This window comes from Pristiophorus japonicus, chromosome 18 (genome assembly GCF_044704955.1).
Source record: "Pristiophorus japonicus isolate sPriJap1 chromosome 18, sPriJap1.hap1, whole genome shotgun sequence".
In the NCBI taxonomy this organism is placed as follows: Eukaryota; Metazoa; Chordata; class Chondrichthyes; family Pristiophoridae; genus Pristiophorus; species Pristiophorus japonicus.
In genome coordinates, this window is record NC_091994.1 from 53942889 (window position 1) to 53968116 (window position 25228).

At 42.8% G+C, this 25228-nt stretch overlaps 1 protein-coding gene and 1 non-coding gene across 5 annotated transcripts in view; both read left to right on the forward strand.

Moving 5' to 3' along the window:
* The window catches only part of LOC139228735 (scaffold attachment factor B1-like), a 70329-nt gene that overhangs the window by 28285 nt on the left and 16816 nt on the right, over positions 1-25228 (forward strand). For all 4 annotated transcript variants that reach the window (XM_070860041.1, XM_070860043.1, XM_070860045.1 and 1 more), the window contains exons 10-14: positions 12123-12272; positions 13674-13801; positions 19353-19504; positions 19804-19892; positions 23724-23866. In XM_070860041.1, the coding sequence (XP_070716142.1) occupies positions 12123-12272; positions 13674-13801; positions 19353-19504; positions 19804-19892; positions 23724-23866 (662 nt within the window). The remainder of the gene's footprint in view (positions 1-12122; positions 12273-13673; positions 13802-19352; positions 19505-19803; positions 19893-23723; positions 23867-25228) is intronic.
* Positions 20621-20759, forward strand: LOC139229551 (small nucleolar RNA SNORA42/SNORA80 family). The gene has a single exon (XR_011587752.1). It is a non-coding gene; the product is annotated as a small nucleolar RNA SNORA42/SNORA80 family (small nucleolar RNA).

Genomic DNA, 25228 nt, shown 5'->3' on the forward strand with positions numbered 1-25228 from the left:
GCAGAGTTCGCAGCGGCTCTCCCCTTTTAACTGTAGGGGAGAGACGTGGTGATGCGCCAACGTGATGACATCACCAGCACAGTGCTGTGGACATTCCGTTTTGCCCTGCTAGTGGCGGCCACTGCATTCCGCTCTCACGATGATCCACTTCCACCCCGCTGGGGGGGGGGGGGCCCGAGGAGCTGAATTTCGCCGGATAGGCGGCTGCATCCATTGCTGCGGCCAGAACACTTCAAAAAAGGGTAGGTGCGCTCCATTTCCGGCAGAGGGCAATTTCTACCCCATAAACTTCTACCAGAAAGGTGGTCTCTGATAACGGGTTAATAAGATTTGGGCTTTTAAAACATTATTTTCTCACTGAGAGCCTGACAGCAGTTTCTGTAAGTTGACTATCTTTTTTGTTTTCTACCTTTGTAGATTTAATGTAACACTAATCTAACAGTTAACCCTAGCTAACCAGATTCATACAGGCTAAAATAATTAATTAAAATTTTTTATACCCAAGTACACAGAAGCAAAGACATTTGGGGTATGCTAGCCGGCCTCCCATCCTTCACCCTCTCTAAACTCCAGCTTGTCTAAAACTCTGTTTTCCATTGTGTACCAAGTCCTGCTCACCTATTGCTCTCGTCAACACTGACCTACATTGGCTCCTAATCCTCCAATGTCTCAAATTTAAAATACTTGGCTGTCAATCCTTCCATAGCCACACCATTCCCTATCTCCATAATCACTTCTAGCACTACAATCCTCCTCTCTCTTCCCCTGATATATCTTCTTGCACATTTTGAATTGTGCCACAATCTCTGGAATTCCCTCTGAACCCCTGTGCCTCTGCACCTCACTCAAAATAAGTTTCCTGTAACGTTCAGGAAGGGGTTTCAAGGGAATTATGTAAACCAAACCACTACAGAGTTGTTCATTCAACATTCATAGAAACAGAAAATAGGTGCAGGAGTAGGCCATTCGGCCCTTCGCGCCTGCACCGCCATTCAATGAGTTCATGGCTGAACATGCAACTTCAGTACCCCATTCCTGCTTTCTCGCCATACCCCTTGATCCCCCTAGTAGTAAGGACTACATCTAACTCCTTTTTGAATATTTTTAGTGAATTGGCCTCAACAACTTCCTGTGGTAGAGAATTCCACAGGTTCACCACTCTGGGTGAAGAAGTTTCTCCTCATCTCGGTCCTAAATGGCTTACTCCTTATTCTTAGACTTTGAACCCTGGTTCTGGACTTCCCCAACATTGGGAACATTCTTCCTGCATCTAACCTGTCTAAACCCGTCAGAATTTTAAATGTTTCTATGAGATCCCCTCACATTCTTCTGAACTCCAGTGAATACAAGCCCAGTTGATCCAGTCTTTCTTGATAGGTCAGTCCCGCCATCCCGGGAATCAGTCTGGTGAACCTTCGCTGCACTCCCTCAATAGCAAGAATGTCCTTCCTCAAGTTAGGAGACCAAAACTGTACACAATACTCCAGGTGTGGCCTCACCAAGGCCCTGCACAACTGTAGTAACACCTCCCTGCCCCTGTACTCCAATCCCCTCGCTATGAAGGCCAACATGCCATTTGCTTTCTTAAACGCCTGCTGTACCTGCATGCCAACCTTCAATGACTGATGTACCATGACACCCAGGTCTCGTTGCACCTCCCCTTTTCCTAATCTGTCACCATTCAGATAATAGTCTGTCTCTCTGTTTTTACCACCACAGTGGATAACCTCACATTTATCCACATTATACTTCATCTGCCATGCATTTGCCCACTCACCTAACCTATCCAAGTCACTCTGCAGCCTCATAGCATCCTCCTCGCAGCTCACACTGCCACCCAACTTAGTGTCATCTGCAAATTTGGAGATACTACATTTAATCCCCTTGTCTAAACAATTAATGTACAATGTAAACAGCTGGGGCCCCAGCACAGAACCTTGCGGTACCCCACTAGTCACTGCCTGCCATTCTGAAAAGTACCCATTTACTCCTACTCTGCTTCCTGTCTGCCAACCAGTTCTCAATCCACGTCAGCACACTACCCCCAATCCCATGTGCTTTAACTTTGCACATTAATCTTTTGTGTGGGACCTTGTCGAAAGCCTTCTGAAAGTCCAAATACACCACATCAACTGGTTCTCCCTTGTCCACTCCACTGGAAACATCCTCAAAAAATTCCAGAAGATTTGTCGAGCATGATTTCCCTTTCACAAATCCATGCTGACTTGGACCTATCATGTCACCTCTTTCCAAATGCGCTGCTATGACATCCTTAATAATTGATTCCATCATTTTACCCACTACCGATGTCAGGCTGACCGGTCTATAATTCCCTGTTTTCTCTCTCCCTCCTTTTTTAAAATGTGGGGTTACATTGGCTACCCTCCATTCCATAGGAACTGATCCAGAGTCTATGGAATGTTGGAAAATGACTGTCAATGCATCCACTATTTCCAAGGCCACCACCTTAAGTACTCTGGGATGCAGACCATCAGGCCCTGGGGATTTATCGGCTTTCAATCCCATCAATTTCCCCAACACAATTTCCCGACTAATAAGGATTTTCCTCAGTTCCTCCTCCTTACTAGACCCTCTGACCCCTTTTATATCCAGAAGGTTGTTTGTGTCCTCCTTAGTGAATATCGAACCAAAGTACTTGTTCAATTGGTCTGCCATTTCTTTGTTCCCCATTATGACTTCCCCTGATTCTGACTGCGGGGGACCTACATTTGTCTTTACTAACCTTTTTCTCTTTACATATCTATAGAAGCTTTTGCAGTCCGTTTTAATGTTCCCTGCAGATTTCCTCTCGTACTCTTATTTTCCCTGCCCTATTCAAACCCTTTGTCCTCCTCTGCTGAGTTCTAAATTTCTCCTAGTCCTCGGGTTCGCTGCTATTTCTGGCCTGGCTTTAATACTATCCCTGATTTCCCTTGATAGCCACGGTTGAGCCACCTTCCCTTTTTTATTTTTACGCCAGACATGTTGTTGTTCATCCATGTGGTCTCTAAATGTCTGCCATTGCCCATCCACTGTCAACCCCTTAAATATCATTTGCCAATCTATCCTAGCCAATTCTTCAGACATCTAGAAAGAACTCAACATGGAAAAATGTACTTCTCTTAAATTCTGCTGTTTTGACACTATAATGTAGATTCTGTTAATATTTCACAAGATTCGACTACAATATCCGTTTTTAAAAATTCATTCTCTGGATGTGAGCATTTATTGCCCATCTATGGTGGCCCTTGAGAATGTTGTGGTGAGTGCAAGTGGCTTGTTGGGCTATTTCAGAGGGCAGTTAAGTGTCAACCACATTGCTGTAGATCTGGGGTCACATATGGGCCTGACCAGGCAACGATGGCTGATTTTCTTCCCTGAATTGCACTAATGAAACAGGTGGGGTTTTACAACAATCCGGGTGTTTCATGGTCACCATTACCGGTACTAGCTTTTTAATTCCAGATTTATTTAATTAATAGAATTTAAATTCCCCAGCTGCCATGGTGGGATTTGTAGTTGTGTCTCCAGATTATTAGTCCAGGCCTCTGGATTACCTGTCCAGTAACATATCCGCTATGCTACAGTTCCTGTGGAAGATGGTAAATATTGTCTTGAATTTTAATTGACTCCTGCTTTGGTGGCCTGCTCCCAGCCCACAGTCGCTTAATTCACTCTTAGATTTAAAAAAAAATGTGAAGTGGCTGTAAAGCAGACAGTGACATAGCCTTTTACATTTAAGAGCGTGCATGTATCTCACGTTTCCAACTTGACATCCAACTATAACAGACTTCTTGTAAACAAAATGTCAGATAAATATTTTAGTTATATGATACAAGCTTTCATATTGCTGAAGGGAATTAGTTCTGCATTACGGTGAACATATAGTAAGAGTTCACTGAAGTAGATTCACATAAGTCAATCTATACAACTTCTTGTGTAACACCCAAGAATACTGAAACGCCTTTGCTATCCCACATCAGTAGTCATTCTTCTTGACTTAAACAGACCAATTCCTCTGATAAAGCAGAACATTTCTCTTTCTCTTCTCCCTCCCCCCCCCCCCCACCGTCTTTTTTAACCTGCAGCCCTTACTGACTTTCCCGTGTTCTACGAACAATGATGGACGGGTAAAGACCCTCTGGTACATCGAACCTGTCCCAAACAATTATGATCACAATAGATACACTCCCCACCTAAAACCATGTGATCGCCTGGAAGAGGTGGAAAAACTGGGAAATTCCTCTCACCCAGCTAGGCAATCAAAACTAATCTAGGAGATCCCTCTGGCCCTGAATTCCATGAAGTACCTACCTTTTGTAAAAGCTGATGTTCACCCCCAACCAGAAACCAATCCAACTGATGCTTGAAGGAATTCGGCGAATCAGCGTCCAACACACGAGATGTTCACTGTTGTTTGGGAAAAGAACCACCTCCTAACATCTAACCTGGATCTGACCTTGTTCAACTTAAAATTGTGACCTCTATTTAATTGGAACAAACTGGAATGCAATCTATTCCCTTCGTCATCTTATAAAGCTCAATCAGATCCCCCATTTAAGTCTATGCTTCTTCGAACTGTAGAGTCCCACCTCTTTTAGTCCACCTTGATAACGAAGATGCTTTATACTGGGAATTAGTCTACTGGCCCTCCTCTGCAGCTTTTCCAAAACTTCATCAGTGTTCTCGATCAGGCCAACATTGGAAGCACTGACCACAATCAACCAGCTCCGTTGGGCGGGCCACGTTGTCCACATGCCCGACACAAGATTCCCAATGCAAGCGCTCTACTCGAAACTCCTACATGGCAAGGGATCCCCAGGTGGGCAGAGGAAACGTTTCAAGGACACCCTCAAAGCCTCCCTGATAAAGTGCAACATCCCCATAAACACCTGGGAATCCCTGGACAAAGACCCCCCTAAGTGGAGGAAGTGCATCCAGAAGGGTGCTGAGCACTTTGAATCTCGTTGCCGAGAGCATGCAGAAAACAAGTGCAAGCAGCAGAAAGAGCATGTGGCAAACCAGGCTCCCCATCCACCCTTTCCTTCAACAACTGTCTGTCCCACCTGTGACAGACTGTAATTCCCGTATTGGACTGTACAGTTACCTGAGAACTCACTTTGAGTGGCAGTAAGTTATCCTTGATTTTGAGGGACTGCCTATGATGATGTTGCAGCCTTTCCAAATCCTCAATATAATCACTCGTCCTTTGAAAGCTTCTCACTATCAAAAAAAAAGCTTGCCCATCTCGCACACCTACAGAGATCCAAGGGTTTTCCCAACATGATGTGTCTTTCCAAATACCCAGACAAACCAAGAGTCATTGTTTAGACTCTGGCTGAACCAACTTATGATTAATATATTGACATGGGCAAATATGGAGCTTTTTTAAAAAAGCATAAAAATAAATACACTCCTGTCTATGGAAATGATCAAGCAATCTAGAAATGTGCTTTTTTTTTTAACCCCTCAACTCTTTGGCTTAATTACCCTTCTGTCAGTTCCCATTCTCTTCACTTTTTTACTTCTTCACCCTCTGTTATTTCCTTAAAATTCCTGTCCTCTTATTCTGTTCTCCTCCCATTTCCCAAGATGAGCCTCACCAAAAGCTTGTTTGGAACTGTATCACTGCCCCATGCCTGCGACCTGATCTTTACTAGTTTCCCAGAAAATCGCAAGCTTAGTTTTCTGCACACTCATTGTGCTTATAACATATTTGCTGACTGGTCCTCGACATTTTGCCTTCCTTTTCATCCGCTTTGTCTCTTAATAATTAGAATTTTCCATTTTCTATCTCCGAACAAAATGCATGCAAGATAACTAGAAGCTCTCTTTGCTTCAAAATTCAACTTCTTTTGACATGCACAGTCTGATTTTCTTCCTTTCTCACTCTTTCTCAACACGGAATATAAACATTGCCTGAATAAAGCTTTTGAAATTTATCCTGAAGGTTTTCTTCAAATAATGTTGAAAACTAAACAGATTTTGTTAGAATGCTCTTATCTGGCTCGCTTAGATGCTACTTTAATGTATCTTGGGGAATTGTGCATTCAGACTGCAGGATCTGCCTTCAGCTCAGTGTCATAGCTTCAGGTAAAAATATCAAGTCCAGATTTGAGAGAGGCTGAGATCTTGTAAGTAAAAAGGAACAACAGCATTAAAAGACTTGATGGACAAATTTGATTAGTTGTATAAGTTTAATCATGTCATTGTGAAATTTGTAATTTTTTTTGTTTAAACTGACTCTAATTTCCAAAAATTGAGGAACATGAGGAAAACATTTTTTTAAAACGAAATAAAAATAGAAAATGGTAGAAACAGCAGATCAGTCATCTGTAAAGAGGAAAAAGCGGTATAATATTTTGGATGTGCATCCTTCAAGAGCCATGAGTTTTGACAAAGATTACATAACTGTAATTTGCATTTCCAGCCATTTGTGATTGGAAAAAATGGCTGAAATTTTTCAGAAAGCATGAGTATTTATGGAAAGTTTAATGCAGTGACATCTAGTGGGCAACACTGACAGGAGCCAGTTAACGTGAAACGGGTTGACTCAAAATGGTAACAAAAGGGTGACGAGTGAGTGCAATTATCTGATTTTAAAAAAAATTATGTATATAGCAAACAAGGCAATATCTGAAATCCTAGAACATAGACATTTACAGCACAGGAGGAGGCCATTTCGGCCCATCGTGTCCCCGCCGGCCGACAAAGAGCCACACGGCCCTCAGTTAGCAGCCCTGAAGGTTACATATAAACCTATGAACAATGATGGCCCAACCAGTCCACCCCACACGACTGTGATACCCCATGTATCGCAACATTCTACACTCCACCCAACCCAGAGCCATATGATCTGGGAGAGGCTAAAAACCCGGGCCAATTGAGGAGAAAAATCTGGGGAAATTCCTCTCCGACCCATCCAGGCAATCGAAACTAGTCCAGGAGATCACTCTGACCATATTAGATTCCCTGAAGTACTTGCCATCGTATTTGCGCCAGCCAACAAGAGGTTATCCAGTCTAATCCCACTTACCAGCTCTAGGTCCGTAACCCTGCACTTACAGCACTTCAAGTGCACATCCAAGGACCTTTTAAATGCGGTGAGGATTTCTGCCTCTACCACACTTTCAGGCAGTGAGTTCCAGACCCCCACAACGCTGGAAGGTGCACTTCGAAGATCTCTTTAACCAAGACTCTACCTTCGACGCGAGTGTCCTCGACTCCATCCCACAGCATGCTACCCGCCACCGTCTCCGCAAAATCCTGCACGAGGTAGAAAAGGCCATCCATCAGCTCACGAACAAGACATCAGGAGCAGATGGAATCCCCGCCGAGGCACTAAAGTATGGTGGAGAAGCACTTTTGGTACGAATGCATGGCCCCATCGCACTCATCTGGAAGGAAGAGAACATGCAAGGAGATCTGAGATATGCCATAATCGTGACCATCTTCAAAAAAGGGGACCGGTCTGACTGCGCTAACTGCAGAGGAATCTCACCGCTGTCAGCCTTGTCCCCTTTTTTGAAGATGGTCACGATTACGGCATATCTCAGATCTCCTGGCAAAGACATTACAAGAATCCTCCTCAACTGTCTTCTCCCTGTGGCTGAAGAGCTCCTCCCAGAGTTGCAATGCAGATTCCATCCACTAAGGGGTATACAAAAAACACTATCTTCACCGCATAACAACAAGAGAAATGCAGGGAACAGCATCAACCCTTGCATATGGCTGCCTTTGACCTTATAAAGGCCTTTGATACTGTCAACCGTGAGGGACTATGGAGCGTCGTCCTCCGTTTCAGCTGCCCCCAAAAGTTTGTCAGCAACCTCTGCCTTCTCCATGATGACATGCAAGCCATGATCCTGACCAACGGATCCACCACAGACCCAATCCACGTCCGGACCGTGGTCAAGCAGGTCTACATCATCGCACCAACACTCTTCTCGATCTTGCTGCAGTGCTTCATCTCAAAGTCAACAGCTTACCCGCTGGAGTGGGACTAAACTATAGAACCAATGGGAAACTGTTTAACCTTCTCGGTCCAGGCTAGATCCAAGGTTGTCCCATCCTCTATTCAAATTGCAGTACACGGACACTCAGAGGCCGAACTCCAAGCATAGGCCTTACACTAAACATCTAAGATAAAGGTCCTCCACCAACCTGACACCGCCACATAGCACTGCTCCCCCCAACCCCAGTCATTAAAATCCTACTATCAGCAAGGGTAGACATCGAGGATGAGGTCCAACACTGCCTCTAATGTGCCAGCATAGCCTGAGAAAGAGAGTATTTGAAGACCAGGACCTCAAATCTGGCACCAAGCTTATGGTCTACAGGGCAGTAATGATAACTGCCCTCCTATATGACTCAGAGACGTAGACTATATACAGCGGACATCTCAAAGCGCTGGAGAAGTACCACCAGCGCTGCCTCCGCAAGATCTTGAAAATCCACTAGGAGGATAGACACACCAACGTCTGTGTTCTCACTCAGGCCAACATCCCCAGCATCGAAGCTCTGACCTTGCTCGACCAGTTCCATTGGTCCCTAAGCAAGCACTCTAGTCAGAGCTAATATGGCAGGGGGATGGGAATCTATGCAGGGAGACAGATGGAAGTAAAATGGAGACAGAAGAAAAAGATAGAAAGAAGATAAGGAAAGATGGAGGGCAGAGAAATCAAAGGCAAAAATCAAAAAGGGCCACATTACAACATAATTCTAAAAGGACAAAGAGTGTTAAAAAAAACAAGCCTGAAGGCTCTGTGTCTCAGTGTGAGGAACATTCATAATAAGGTGGATGAATTAACTGCGCAGATAGCTGTTAACAGATATGATATAATTGGGATTACGGAGACATAGCTCCAGAGTGACCAAGGCTGGGAACTCAACATCCAGGGGTATTCAATATTCAGGAAGAATAGACAGAAAGGAAAATGAGGTGGGGTAGCGGTGCTGGTTAAAGAGGAGATTAACGCAATAGTAAGGAAGGATATTAGCTTGGATGATGTGGAATCTATATGGGTAGAGCTGCGGAACACCAAAGGGCAGAAAACGCCAGTGGGAGTTGTGTACAGACCACTAAACAGTGGTAGTGAGGTTGGGGACGGCATCAAACAGGAAATTAGGGATGCATGCAATAAATGTACAGCAGTTATCATGGGTGACTTTAATCTACATGTAGATTGGGCTAACCAAACTGGTAGCAATATGGTGGAGGAGGATTTCCTGGAGTGTATAAGGGATGGTTTTCTAGACCAATATGTCGAGGAACCAACGATAGGAGCAGGCCATCCTGGACTGGGTCTTGTGTAATGAGAGAGGATTAATTGGCAATCTTGTGCGAGGCCCCTTGGGGAAGAGTGACCATAATATGGTAGAATTCTTCATTAAGATGGAGAGTGACGCAGTTAATTCAGGAACTTTGGTCCTGAACTTAAAGGTAACTTTGATGGTATGAGACGTGAATTGGCTAGGATAGACTGGCGAATGATACTTAAAGGGTTGACGGTGGATAGGCAATGGCAGACATTTAAAGACCACATGGATGAACTTCAACAATTTTACATCCCTGTCTGGAGTAAAAATATAACGGGGAAGGTGGCTCAACCGTGGCTAACAAGGGAAATTAGGGATAGTGTTAAATCCAAGGAAGAGGCATATAAATTGGCCAGAAAAAGCAGTAAACCTGAGGACTGGGAAAAATTTAGAATTCAGCAGAGGAGGACTAAGGGTTTAATTAGGAGGTGGAAAATAGAGTATGAGAGTAAGCTTGCAGGGAACATTAAAAACTGACTGCAAAGGCTTCTATCTATGTGAAGAGAAAACGATTAGTGAAGACAAATGTAGGTCCCTTGCAGTCAGAATCAGGCGAATTTATAATGGGGAACAAAGAAATGGCAGACCAATTGAACAAATACTGTCTTCACTAAGCAAGACACAAATAACCTTCTGGAAATACTATGGGACCAAGAGTCTAGTGAGAAGGGGGAACTGAAGGAAATCCTTATTAGTCAGGAAATTGTGTTGGGGAAATTGATGGGATTGAAGGCCGATAAATCCCCAGGGCCTGATAGTCTGCATCCGAGAGTACTTAATAAGGAAGTGGCCCAAGAAATAGTGGACGCATTGGCGGTCATTTTCCAACAGTCTATCGACTCTGGATCAGTTCCTATGGATTGGAGGGTAGCTAATGTCACCCCACTTTTTTTTTTAAAAAAAGGAGGTAGAGAGAAAACGGAATTATAGAACGGTTAGCCTGACATCGGTAGTGGGGAAAATGTTGGAATCAATTATTAAAGACGTAATAGCAGCGCATTTGGAAAGCAGTGACAGGATCGGTCCCATTCAGCATGGATTTATGAAGGAAATCATGCTTGACAAATCTTCTAGAATTTTTTGAGGATGTAACTAGTAGAGTGGATAAGGGAGAACCAGTGGATGTGGTGTACTAGGACTTTCAAAAGGCTTTTGACAAGGTCCCACACAAGAGATTGGTGTGCAAAATTAAAGCGCATGGTATTGGGGGTAATGTATTGATGTGGATAGAGAACTGATTGACAGACAGGAAGCAAAGAGTAGGAATAAACAGGTCCTTTTCAGAATGGCTAGGGAGGTACCGCAAGGTTCAGTGCTGGGCCCCCAGCTATTTACAATGTACACTAATGATTTGGACAAAGGAATTGAATGTAATATCTCCAAGTTTGCAAATGGCACTAAGCTGGGTGGCAGTGTGAGCTGTAAGGAGGATGCACGGTGACGGACAGGTTAGGTGAGTGGGCAAATGCATGGCAGATGCAGTATAATGTAGATAAATGTGAGGTTATCAACTTTGGTGGCAAAAACAGGGAAACAGAATATTATCTGAATGGTGACAGATTAGGAAAAGGGGAGGTGGAACGAGACCTGGATGTCATGGTTCATCAATCATTGAAAGTTGGCATGCAGGTACAGCAGGTGGTGAAGAAGGCAAATGACATGTTGACCTTTATAGCGAGAGGATTGAGTATAACAGCAGTTGTACAGGGCCTTGGTGAGGCCACACCTTGAATATTGTGTACAGTTTTGGTCTCTTAATCTGAGGAAGGACGTTCTTGCTATTGAGGGAGTGCAGCGAAGGTTCACCAGACTGATTCCTGGGATGGCAGGAATGACATATGAAGAAAGACTGGATATACTTGGCTTATATTCACTGGAATTTAAAAGAATGAGAGGGGATCTCATAGAAACATATAAAATTCTGACGGGATTGGACCGGTTAGATGCAGGAAGAATATTCCCGATGTTGGGGAAGTCCAGAACCAGGGGTCACAGTCTAAGGATAAGGGGAAGCCATTTCGGCCTGCGATGAGGAGATACATCAGAATTGTGAACCTGTAGAATTCTCTACCACAGAAAGTTGTTGAGGCCAGTTCGTTAGATATGTTCAAAAGGGAGTTAGATGTGGCCCTTATGGCTAAAGGGATCAAGGGGTATGGAGAGAAAGCAGGAATGGGGTACTGAAGTTGCATGATCAGCCATGATCATATTGAATGATGGTGCAGGCTCGAAGAGCCGAATGGCCTACTCCTGCACCTATTTTCTATGTTTTCTATGACACGGCAAGCAAGCCCCAGGTGGGCAGAGAAAACCTTTCAAGGACACCCTCAGCCTCCCTGATAAAGTGCAACATTCCCAATGACACCTAGGAGTCCCTGGCCAAAGACCGCCCGAAGTGGAGGAGGTGCATCCGGGAGAGCGCTGAGCTCCTCGAGTCTCGTCGCCGAGAGCATGCAGAAATCAAACGCAGGCTAAGGACAGAGCGTGCAGCAAACCAGTCCCACCTGTGACAGACTGTGGTTCTCGTATTGGACTGTACAGTCAACTAAGAACCCTGGCTAAGAGTGGAAGCAAGTCTTCCTCGATTCCGAGGGACCGCCTATGATGATGTCGTAGGAGTAAAATTTTAATATGTAAAGATATAGCACAGATGAATTAAGTTATTGCCTGGAGAACAGATGATGCCAGTAGTAAGTTGGCAAATATTTACTGAAATATGTGCTGTTATGAGGACTGATTGTTTAATTTGTTTGTCTGAAAATTGCAATGTTCCATTCACTTAGAATAATGTTCTTTCTCTTTAGGTGGTTGGTGCAAAAGTAGTGACTAATGCTCGTAGTCCTGGAGCACGTTGCTATGGATTTGTGACCATGTCGACCAGCGAGGAGGCAACAAATTGTATCAGCAATCTGCATAGAACTGAGCTGCATGGCCGAATGATCTCTGTAGAGAAGGTGAGTGCAAAGTAGCACGGGATAAATTCATATCCATATTTATACTCTGCTCTAGGATAATAAATTATTCGAGACACATTCCGTGAAGGTCACAGCAACATCTCGTGTCTCCGTTCCCCCAATGGCTGACTTAGCTGCCGGATAGTGCCTTTCATCCCTCCATCTCACTATAGTGAGCATAAAAATAAAAGGCTTTGCTCTAGGAAACATTTAAAGAAAATTGGTGCGCCTTTTGAGTAATCTCAATAGTTTATATTGATCTCTCAATTGTGTCATTTTTAGCAATCTTAATAAAGATTTGGATTTATATAACGCATTTCACGACCACCAGATATCTCAAAGCACTTTACAGCCAATGAAGTACTTTTGAAGTGTAGTCACTGTTGTAATGTGGGAAACGCGGCATCCAATTTGTGCACAGCAAGCTCCCACAAACAGCAATGTGATGATGACCAGATAATCTGTTTTTTCTGTTAATGGTTGCTAATAAGCAGCTAATTTTATATTCAAGGTTCTGGATCAATTCTGCTAGGCCTGACGGGTGGGGATTATGTTTATTAACTCATTTGCTAAAAAGTAAATCAATGAAAACTCAATTATAATTTATAAAACCAAAGTCACCAACTATTTGTTTACTGGATTTCTCTTTCCGCCCACCCCTGGAAGTGCATGCCACTCCAGGGCCTTTGCTCTCTTCTGGGCTTGGACTTGCAAAGAATCTGGAGTCACATGTGCAGGAGGAAGACCCTGCCCCCTCCTTATCCGGTTTCAGATGGCATACCCTGGTCCAGAATATTATCTGCAGGTGGCATTCTGTGCTGGAAAACCCAGGCCAGTACAGTGTTTCAATCACACTTTCTTGCTGTTTTCCTCCACCACCATCTCTTGAGAACCTACTGAGGAAACTTGCAGGATATTATTGCCCTGATGGGGTGAAGATCAAAGGGATGCAAGACACCATGCGGCAGCTAACAGTCAGCCATTGGGGGAACTAAGACATGATGTTGCTGTGACCTGCACTGAATGTGTCCAATTCGTTATCCGAGAACGGAGTATAAATATGGAATAGTTATCTATAGAGTGGGAGATATATAAAGAAAAGCTAAAGTATGAGACACGCAGACTTACAGAAGAGAAAAGATAAAGGGAGGGAAAGACTTGCAGAAAAGGGCAGAGCAAGTGAGCCTCAGATAGAAAAGTACAAGTTAGCGAGAAATGTGTCCACCGTACACTGAGAAAGGCAACCACAGCAAATTAGAGAATGGGAAATCCACAGAGGAAACGCTGTCGAAAAACAATCCATCGTTATTATTACTGTTGAGTGGCACCACAAGTGATCAGATAGCCCAGAATATGACTTGTGATGGCTGGGGAGATGTGATTATTAATTTCTTTTTTCAGGCTAAAAATGAGCCTTCAGGTAAGAAACCAGCAGATAAGAAGGACGACTCAAAAAAGGATCCAAAGTCCGTGTCCAGCCGCGAACTCGGCAATGACCGGCGGCATTCTGCAGACTTCAAAATGGACAAGTGAGTTTTAATCATTGTAGATTTGTAAAAAAAAAAGCTTGGGTAGCTTTCTGAAATGATCAGTATGATATTACTTGGTTCTGAACATTAGGCAACCTGTACTTTGGTCAGTACATAAATAGCTAGTAGCAATATTGTGGGCCACTAACAATAGGTAAACTGAAATGTCTCTTAACTAACCAGGTGTTTCATTTTTTTCTGACATAACTATTAAAGCTCTAACCATAGAAACATAGAAAATAGGTGCAGGAGTAGGCCATGCGGCCCTTCGAGCCTGCACCACCATTCAATAAGGTCATGGCTGATCATTCCTTCAGTACCCCGTTCCTGCTTTCTCTCCATACCCCTTGATCCCTTTAGCCGCAAGGGCCATATCTAACTCCCTCTTGAATATATCCAATGAACTGGCATCAACAACTCTGTGTCAGGGAATTCTACAGGTTAACAACTCTGAGTGAAGAAGTTTCTCCTCATCTCAGTCCTAAATGACCTACCCCTTATCCTAAGATTGTGTCCCCTGGTTCTGGACTTCCCCAACATCGGGAACATTCTTCCCGCATCTAACCTGTCCCGTCCCATCAGAATCTTGTACGTTTCTATAAGATCCTCTCTCATCCTTCTAAATTCCAGTGAATAAAGGCCCAGTTGATCCAGTCTCCTCGTACGTCAGTCCAGCCATCCCTGGAATCAGTCTGGTGTACCTTCGCTATACTCCCTCAATAGTAAGAATGTCCTTCCTCAGATTAGGAGACCAAAACTGAACACAATATTCCAGGTGGGGTCTCACCAAGTCCCTGTACAACTGCAGTAAGATTTCCCTGCTCCTATACTCAAATCCCCTAGCTATGAAGGCTAACATATCATTTGCCGCCTTCAACACCTGCTGTACCTGCAAGCCAACCTTCAATGACTGATGAATCATGACACCCAGGTCTCGCTGCACCTCCCCTTTTCCTAATCTGCCGCCATTCAGATAATCTGCCTTTGTGTTTTTGCCCCCAAAGTGGATAACCTTACATTTATCCACGTTATACTGCATCTGCCATGTATTTGCCCACTCGCCTAACCTGTCCAAATCATCCTGCAGCCTCTTGGCATCCTCCTCACAGCTCACACCGCCACCCAGTTTAGTGTCATCTGCAAACTTGGAGATATTACACTCAACTCCATCATCCAAATCATTAATATATATTGTAAAGAGCTGGGTCCTAGCACTGAGCCCTGCGGCACTCCACTAGTCACTGCTTACCCTTCTGAAAAGGACCCGTTAATCCCGACTCTCTGCTTCCTGTCTGAGACAATAATACTGACTCATTAGTTTTTTTAGTTGTTGAAAGATGGCACAAAACATTCTGTTACTTGTTTACACAAAATTTATTTGCACTCCGTAAAAAGAGCACAGAACTTATCAACGATATGCTGACTGCTGCTTTTATTCAAAGCACGTGGGAGGGAAGACCATGCTCTAATGGCACCACATCATGTGACAGAGCTATACAGGCAATGGTTTTATGTTTGATTCTTCTGCGGTGAGTTAGCTAGCAACCAAAATGTGATGATGCACTACGTTTGACGTCTGAAGGAGGAGAAAATATCCATAGTTCTTACTCTTGCTCTAGTGATTCCAGTCGTGCAGATGGTATATAGTAAGGAGAGATATGGCTCAATGGTGAAGCCTGCATAAACTATAGCATTCTGGAAATTGCTGTCCAGGCTCACTCAGGAAGAATGGCCATTTGGACAAAGTACCAGTGAGTACTGCTAACCACCCATGGAACCATATTCTAGCTTTGATTACTACTGAGGGGGGAAATGCAAGGACTTGGATCTCCTTATCCAGGAATGGGTTAAATTGCTGCACTTAAAGACTAGTATCTTACGAGCAGTGGCATTGGTGAGTTGTGACCAATTTTACTTCTCGGGTCTTAATAATTGTATACTCAGTAAACATTAAAAGATTTCTCCATAGACAGTGACACCAGGATACTGTGATGTATTGCTGCTTATCCACAGGGAGGAAGAGAAAACCAGTCACTCCAGGCTATGTTTGTGCAGTGCTTAGATCAGCACTGGTTGAGGGCTGGAACTGGTTGCCCAACTTCTTAACTGGGGTTATTGTATTGCAAAGGGAGAAAATAACCCGTTGTATTTGAGGCCCATTCCCAAAACTACCCAAATGCTCACTGCTCAAAGGTCCATACCTCCTATGAACTGAAAATGCAATATTATGCATGGAGTGAATGGGGCACTGTTAACAAACAAAATCTTACCATGAGTTGTACCAGAAATGATGCAGTGGAAAAAAAACCAAGCTGCTGGAATGTGTGTTTCAGGTTAAATTGCGAGTTGACTAATTACAACAAAGAATTATACAAGGAAGCTGGTTAAATCAGATAAAATGGTAATACAGTGCTTGACTCTCAGGATACTTTTAACTGTTATGAGACTGAAATAAAACACTTTTGAGATTCTTAAAGCTCTTCTGAGTTCTTAAATTAATATTTTTTTATGTAACTGCATACTGTGGAGTTACATACTCATGGAGTTCTGGTTGCTGTAATAGTCTGCAAATACATCTAATCCGAGTGAACTTGATCCTATGTCTGCCACTCATCATTGGACCTGCTTCTCGTACCACAGGATTCTTTTCCTTGTAAGTTATGAAGGCTCAGATTCTTTCTCATAAACAAGATTTTAATCCTTTAAATCCTCCAGACACAGCACGAGTTACAACCACCACTTCAGGCTCCTCGATTGCCGGGTCTGATCTGCCGCTGCCTTTTAGTGTCTGAAACCTCGTGTTCTCTGATGGCTGACTGTTTATAATCTAAAGAACATGCATTTATATATCACATCTCTCAATGTCCCAAAGTGCTTCACACGAAGCAATAAATTACTTTTGTGTTTTTAAATCTACAAAATAAACCACCCATTGTGTGCAGAGATCCATAATTTGGTTAACTACGTGGGATTGAGTACCGGTGCAGTAGCATAGTGGCTATGTTAATCCAGAGGATTGACTAATGATCCAGAGACATGAGTTCAAATCCCGCCACGGCAGCTGGGAAATTTAAATTCAATTAGGTTTTCAAGAATGGTTCCAGGGATGAGGGACGTCGGATACATGGATAGACTGGAGAAGCTGGGGTTGGTCTCCTTAGAACAGAGACGATTTATAGGAGATTTGATAGAGATTTGCACAAAATCATGAGGGGTCTGGACAGAATGGAGAGAAACTGTTCCAATTGGCGGAAGGGTCGAGAACCAGAGGGCACAGATTTAAGGTGATTGGCAAAAGATCCAAAGGCAATGTGAGAAAAAACTTTTTTACGCAGCGAGTGGTTATGATCCGGAGTGCCTGAAAGGTTGGTGGGGTCAGATGCAATTGCAGCTTTCAAAGGGGAATTAGATAAGTACCTGAAGGAAAACAAATTGCAGGGCAACGGATTGGGACTAGCTGAATGATGCGAGATTGGGAAATGTTGGTGTTCAGAGGGGCCTTGATATCCTTGTACACGAATCACTGAAAGTTGCACAATAAGCAATTAGAAAAGCAAATGATATGTTGGCTTTTATTATAAGAGGATTTGAGTGAGTAAAGACGTCTTACTGTAATTAGGGCCCTGGTGAGACAGCACCTGAATATTGTGTAAAGTTTGTTCTCCTTACCGAAGGAAGGATATACTTGCCATATAGGGAGTGCAACAAAGGTTCACCAGACTGATTCCTGGGGTGGGGGGAGATTGTTCTATGTGGCGGGATTGAGTAAAATAGGCTTATATTCTCAAGAGCTTAGAAGAATGAAAGGTGATCTCATTGAAATGTATAAAATTCTTACAGGGCTTGGCAGGGTAGATGCAGGGAGGATATTTCCCCTGGCTGGGGAATCGAGAACCAGGGGCCACAGTCTCAAATAAGGAGTCGGCCATTTAGAACTGAGATGAAGAGAGATTTTTTTTCACGCAGAGGGTGGTGAATCTTTGAAATTCTCTACTCGAGAGGGTAGTGGAGGCTCAGTCATTGAGTATACTCAAGACAGAGATTGATAGACTTTTGAGAATCGAGGGATATGGGGACAGTTCAGGAAAGTGAAGTTGAGGTAGATCAGCCATGATCTCATTAAATGGCGGAGCAGACTCGAGGGGCCGAATGACCTACTCTTATTTCTTCTTTTCTTCCAGATTTATTTTATTGAATTTAAGTTCCCCAGCTGCCATGGTGGAACTTGAACTCGTGCCTCTCAATCATTAGTCCAGGCCTAACCACTATGCTCCTGTACCCATACCCATTTTAGGTGGGGTGGGGTGGTATATATAATGATGGCAAATTCTTTGAACATGTAAAGACATTTTCTATGGATAAATTTGTTCTCGTGCTGACCTTTCTAAAATATAGTTGTGTACAGGCACAGTTCTAAACAATAGGTTGTTGCTTATTTTGGAGTTGATTGGTCTCGCAAGAAAGTAATAAAAAAAAGTCCAGCATCAAGGGAGAAAATTTGAGAGTAACTAAAGAAAAAAAAACAAAATACCTCACTAGGTAAGTCCTCCAATTAAACTTTATTTTGTTGGTCCTCATTTTGGGGAGACCACACACGCAAATAGAAATATTCCTTTTGTGGTGAGGAAGGATGTGAGCTTTATGTGTAGTAAAACTTATTTTCAAGGATTGGTATAGAGGTGGAACATGTGTTGGGTGATGTATATTAGATGAATGAGCTAATCCTAGAATCTTTTTATCCCCTTGGTAACAAAATTCGCATTTATATAGTGCCTAATGTCTTTAGGGTTTCTCAAAGTGTTTCATGTTCAGTGAATTACTTTTGAAGTGTAGTCATGTAAGCAGACAGTAAATGATACAACAAACCAGTCAATATTTTGTTTGGTAGTTAAGAGAAGTGTTGGCTAGAACTTCTTTTGAATAATGCCTGGGAATGTTTTACACCCACCTGAGCAGGCAGGTGGAACTTTGGTTTAATGTCTCGTTCTACAGTTGCTATCCCTCAATATTGCACTGAACTGTCAGCCTATATTTCATGTTCCAGTCTTGCAGTGCTTGAACCCACATATAAAGATGTTATGGGCAATTTTACTTCCCATACATTTAAATAATTGTGTTCTATTTAATTTGGTTAAACAAATAAAAAAACAAATCCTACATTCTTTTTACAACTGCTTGATAATCCAACTACTCGGTGATATTTATACGGCTTTGAGTATCCCTAGGTTTTTCAAAATTAACATGGCTCCGATAATTAGAATGTGAAGCGATAATATCTCCATGGAACATGAAAACTCTCAGAAATAACTTATGGTGTAAGAATGATTGACTGATCTGAAAGTGGTTAATACCAGAGGAAAATGTCCCAGTTCCCAAGTCTGATCACGCCACAACTTGATGTGTACAGAAACAAATTGACCATTGGCAAACAGAGTTTAATTAAGCAGTTCTGCAACTTATTTTCCTCTTTATACATTGACCGTGCATAGTTTTCTGCCACCTTCTCCATGGACGCCCCCTCTTTAATAGTCAAATGCAACTTGTACTTCAGATCTAGCAGTGGGAAAAAAGACGATAAAAAAGAGGACTCTAAGAAATTGGATGACAAGAAGAAAGATTCAAAGGATGAAAAGAGGGATGACAAAAAAGATTCAAAAAATGACCGGAAGACTGGATCCTCACATGCTGATGGAAACAGGTCAGGTAAGGCATGCTGAGTGAGTTGGGGGAGGGAGGAATATTTAAACGCACTTTACAATAAAGTAGGTGGCATGATGGGTTGGTAAGCTTCTGGAGTAATCTCAGCTGGACACCTCTTGATGCGTAGGTTCAGTCAGCTGAGTTTGAAGTCTAGCTCTGAAAGCACAGTTCAGGATCAGCTCTTCATTTTTATATTTTTAACACCAGAATTGAATCACCTGTGTGTATCATTCTGAAATTGCAAAGTGTCTTTAACTTTACACAGTGGACAATGATATGTTTCCTTATCTTTGCCTTTTCAGGAAGTCGAGGTTCAGAGAGAATAGTCGTGATGGATAAATCTAAGGGAGAACCAGTCATCAGTGTGAAAACAAAGTCCAAAGATGAGACGGTAAGTCCTTTTTATTGTTCCACTCAACCAGGGCAATCCCACAGCTCAGACTCAAGATGACTTCCAACCAATTACATAAAATGTAAAATACATTCAAAAGCATATAGTATTAAACTGAAAGAAAAAGGGAAACCTTTTTGAAGGAATCCTGTGCTCATGGCGTGAGATATTGGAGAATGGAACATCTTTGACATCAAATATTCCCAGGTAAGTATAAGATTAGATACAACACAAAGCTCCCTCTGTTCTACCTAGCACTGTTCTTAAACCACAACCCATGTTCCACTAGTTAAACTTTTTGCTATCTCACAGTAGTAGCTGCCATGTGGCCTCTGAGTGAGATTGCCAACCACCATTCTTGAGATCAGATATTTGAAATCAATATTTCCTTAGGGTGCTACCCAGTTTATTCACTTCTAATTTGTATATATGGTCTTAAGATTATTGGCAATTAACTGATCACTCAAACAGTGATCATGTCACAATCACAGTCTTCAGGGTGAACACCTGGTACATTAACTAAAGTAGCACTGGACATTGGTGCCTGTGTTTTTTTAATTGCTTCTGTGAGCTTAACAGTGTATATTCATGATTAGAAGGCTCGGTCATATTGGAGTTTATATGATTAGAAATTCAGTGAAGTTCAGGTAGTTTGTAATCATCGCCTAAGCCTAGAATCAGGTTGTTGTGTTTAATCGTACTGGATACAGCTGGGAGTGTTGTAAATTGCATGGCTATGGATTTATGATGGGAACTACACCATGATCCCTTTATAGTACGTTCCATGCTAAATCAAGCTACTGCCCCAAACCATTGGCTGGCCTGGATCCTCCATAGGCCCGTTTCACTGATGGGGGCAGCACAGTACAATGAGTTTTTCACCAGTGGTGCTGATTTTCTACTTTATGAATCTGTAGAACTGATCCAGTCCATTATGTTCTCAATCCATGTACAGAGCAGAAGCAGGCTGGACATGAATCTGGGAAAACACATATCTAAGATTTACCCAACAGAAAAGTGAAAAGATCACTTCAAAAATTTCAAAGCAAATTCAAATAAGAGATAATGGTATATTTTCCTCTGGGTGCCGGACTGGGACAGAAGAACCTCCGGTGCACTTCACCCGAGAGAAAGCAGCTGCCCATGTTTATTTTTTACTCGCCCATGCAATTTGGGGAGGAAACAGGAGAACCGTTGCACTCCTGGTTAGGGCCATTGAGGCCTTTTGACTGCTGCTGGAGCACAGCAACCAGATGGCTGAAAAACCTTTAGACTCTTTGGAGGGAGAGGGAGAGAGAGTGGAGAACCAATCAGAAAATAATTTAACTTGCCTGTTTGATCTTCAGCCTGCCCTTTGCACCCCCACAAAATCTCCAGTCCAGGGTTTGGTCATTGCACTGGGTATCTACAGGGCTCATTGGTCACAGCCATCAGAAAATAAGTGCTGGGCCCACCCCGTTATGATCACTGAGGAAGCCCCAAGGCAATGCTGTGGGTTCGGGGACCTGACAAAATGGGTCTCTGACCCTTTTTCCTCTTTACTACGCTAGGGAACACTGATTCTGTAGGTACAATGAAGGGGAAAATCTATTGTAACATTGGGTAGAGAGAATGAATTCCATATTCGAGCAGTTGGAAAAGGATGGTGTTAAATCTGCCTAGAAAATGGGCTTTACTCTAACCTAACTGTATCAGTACATTGGGGAGGGGCCAATTGGAGGGCTTACTATTTTCCTGATCAGAGGAAACTTGGGCTCCTTTGGTTCACTTCCTGGTGACTGGCTACGGAGCAAAATTGGTGGAGGCTTTTGTTCCGGTCCATTGGAAAACTTGAGGCAATTTCAAGAGGGGATGGTTGGGGCAGTGAGTCAGCTTTCTTTCTTTTCTCCTTTGGGGCTGGATATCAGAGACTGATGGGATGTGGGTCTATTCTCTAAGCTGGTTGTATGATGCTAAGTGAAATGAGCTTGAAACAGTCCGAATGAGATGCAGACCTGTAGCACACAATTTCCCACAAATCAATCCTATATTGGTGACCTAAGGCTAGGGTGAGAAATGGAAAAATGTGTACTTTTACAGAACACTGGAGGTTGGAAGGTGTGGGGGGGGGGGGGGGGCTTAAAATATGTTGGGCAAAGAGTTTCACAGTAGATCTTTGTCATGCTGTACTTCACCTGAAGATGCTCTGAGCTGGCTGCCAAAAGTTCCTTGCCAAAAGCAGTGCTGTTTCTCACCATAAACACAAAAATAAATCACAATTTTCCTTTTTTTTAAAAAAAAAAAGTGGAATTTTACTAACCAGTTTTTTGAGAGCGCAGATGAGCATTCTTGTCCTTGAACACTTGCCTGAATTCAAAGTGTGGCTTTTAGTATTGCAGGAAATGAAAGGTGTCTTGATCCCTGTTACAAATTTAGTTCTACTGTAGATATGTTCGGATTCAGTGTTGTCAGTCATAGAAACATAGAAAATAGGTGCAGGAGTAGGCCTTTCGGCCCTTATGGCCTGCACCGCCATTCAATGAGTTCATGGCTGAACATGCAACTTCAGTACCCCATTCCTGCTTTCTCGCCATACCCCTTGATCCCCCTAGTAGTAAGGACTTCATCTAACTCCTTTTTGAATATATTTAGTGAATTGGCCTCAACAACTTTCTGTGGTAGAGAATTCCACAGGTTCACCACTCTCTGGGTGAAGAAGTTTCTCCTCATCTCAGTCCTAAATGGCTTACCCCTTATCCTTAGAGAGTTGATTCATACTGACTATCTACTTGTACATTAGCCTAACCTGGGGATGTAACAATAGCTTATGATCTAGAACCAATACGTACATTCACGTGTATGTCTTCAATCCCGTGACAGACCATCAGATGAGATGGGGCTTAATTCCACAGTAAGAGGAAGATAACAGACCAACACTTAACTTCAAACAATACTGCTTGTCTTTGCGTAATATAAAAATAATGAATAAGCTATGCTATCCCACTTTGTCTTAATTAATTATCTTAAACAGAATTACTCCTGCCTTCTGGCATATAGCCCAGTGCCAAACCTCCACACCTGAAGTCTTTTCAACCTTCTTGCAACACTCTGCTACCAGATTGCCTATTGCTTACAGCTCTATTGTTTTCATAAAAGCCTGACTCCAGTATCAGTTTTTAGCCAAGCTGGCTCACTCTCATCTCCTCCATAATCGAATCCACCAGCCTAACTTGGCAACTGCTGAGATCAAGGGAATAGAGTTGTTGGAAGGACCACTGAGTGGACAATCACTGGAATCTTGAACTATCTTTCATTGCATCCAGCGCACTGACCACATGCATGATCTGTATGGTCTAAACCTAACCTACACCTGCCAGCACTGCTGTCTTACAAATGTAATCCCTGAGGGCTAAGTTTAGCCCAATAGTAGCACATTTAACATGTATTACTCCAGATCTCCTCTGTTTTCTTCCCTCCCCATTGTCTCGCAACCTGATCAATAACAATTATTGATGAGAGCTGTGCATAATGTTCTCGGCCTGATTTTTGCTTTAGTATTTTCATGATCTAACACTGTTGAAATGAGGAATAACAATGCACAGCTTTGAAACTTCCTGATAGTCGTTCACATTATCCAGGGGAGGGGGGTGTATGACAGTACCTAAGTAAGAATCCGCCTACTCTGGGGGGGAGGGCTGCGCTATGATCCCATCCATCAGGAAATGCCTATACCTATGGAACACAGGATATACCTTACTATAGCATGACAGACTCGCATAGCATTGTTCTGTTAACTGCAGTTTGAGATACGCAATATTAAAATTGGAGAGAAAATCTTTTTGTGAACATTAGTCTGGAAAGAGTCAGGACAGCAAACCAGACGGCAAAGAAAAGGACAAGAAAGACATGCTGTCTTTCGACAAGATCAAAGAGCAACGGGAGCGTGAGCGGCAACGGCAACGCGAGCGGGAGATTCGCGAGATAGAAAGGCGCAGGTAAGGCCTACTTCGTCAATCTTAACAGAAAAGACTTTAGGTAGCAATTCAGGAAGTTTGATTCCAATTTTGTTCTCAGCATAATTGCAGAATATCTACATCTAGCACCTTTTAGCATGAAATAAGAGGTCTGAAAGCCAAAAATAAGGCTTCTTCTGTCTTGCTACCTCTTCTGACTCAAACTGAAATGCATGGCTTATGGATTTATGTTTGGATCTGTTCAATGATCCCCTCATAGTGTACTCTATGCTATATAAAATGACTGCACCAAACCATTGACTGGCCTGGATCCACTATAGGTCTTGTTCACTGATGGGTTCAGTACACTACATTAGATAGTGATAGTATGTGGTTTTTGAATATTTATCTAAATTGTGACCTGAACTGGTTCTGTTTGCAAAGCAAGACAATCTGATTCAAAGGAAATACTGTAAGAGTAAAGAGGTGCGAGGAGCATTTTTATGTGCCAACTGGCCTCAGTACATGGGTTTGGATGGCTTGCTACAGTGACTAATTTGGGCAGTAAATACACACTTACAATATTTGAGCAAAACTTAATTGAGCTTTAAAAATAGTCTGTGAAATCAGTGGTAAGTCTTGCTCCTTTTGAATTACAAGAGGAGCCATATACAAGTTACGCTGCAACATGAAGGTAGCTATGTTTGGAATAAATGGGGTGCTTTCATCAGGGGAATGAAGAGACCCACCCATAAGAGTAGTTCCTCTGCATCATTGTCACCACTGGGTGGTGCTCATATTTGGTGCCATTCAACTTCTATTATATGAAATCTGTATTTATGTAATTTGGGGGAAAACAACTGCTTTTGACTGCCATTAAAGTGGTAGAATATGCAGCTCGGAAGGAGCAGGAAAAGGAGACTGATCTCTGGCCTTGATGGCAACTGGTTGCATAACACCCTTTTTAGGCAACTGGCAAAATACTTTTTTTCCTCCCTCTAAGAGATCCACAATGCAGATCTCCATAAGATCACCAGAGACCCCTCACAAATATAGAGGTATTTAAATAGTGCCTTTTAATGTCAAAAGCCTCCCAAAGCGCTTCAGAGAAGAAGCAGACTGAACAGCAATGGAAATGTGCAGAGATAACGACAACCATGGTGGGACAGTAGGTCTTTTGGAGATTTTTAAAGCTGTGGAGAGGGGTAGCCAGGTGGAGAGATTTAAGGTGGAAGGTCCAGAGGCCCAAGATGGCTGGATGCTCTTATGACACAAGCTGGACAAGAGTGGAGTCACAGTAGATGAAAGTTGGAAGACCATGCGCCGCAGGTTGGGATGTAGACGTAGAGGAGGCCATGAAAGAATTTGTAAATGGGGATGAGAATTTTTAATTTGGTTCATCGG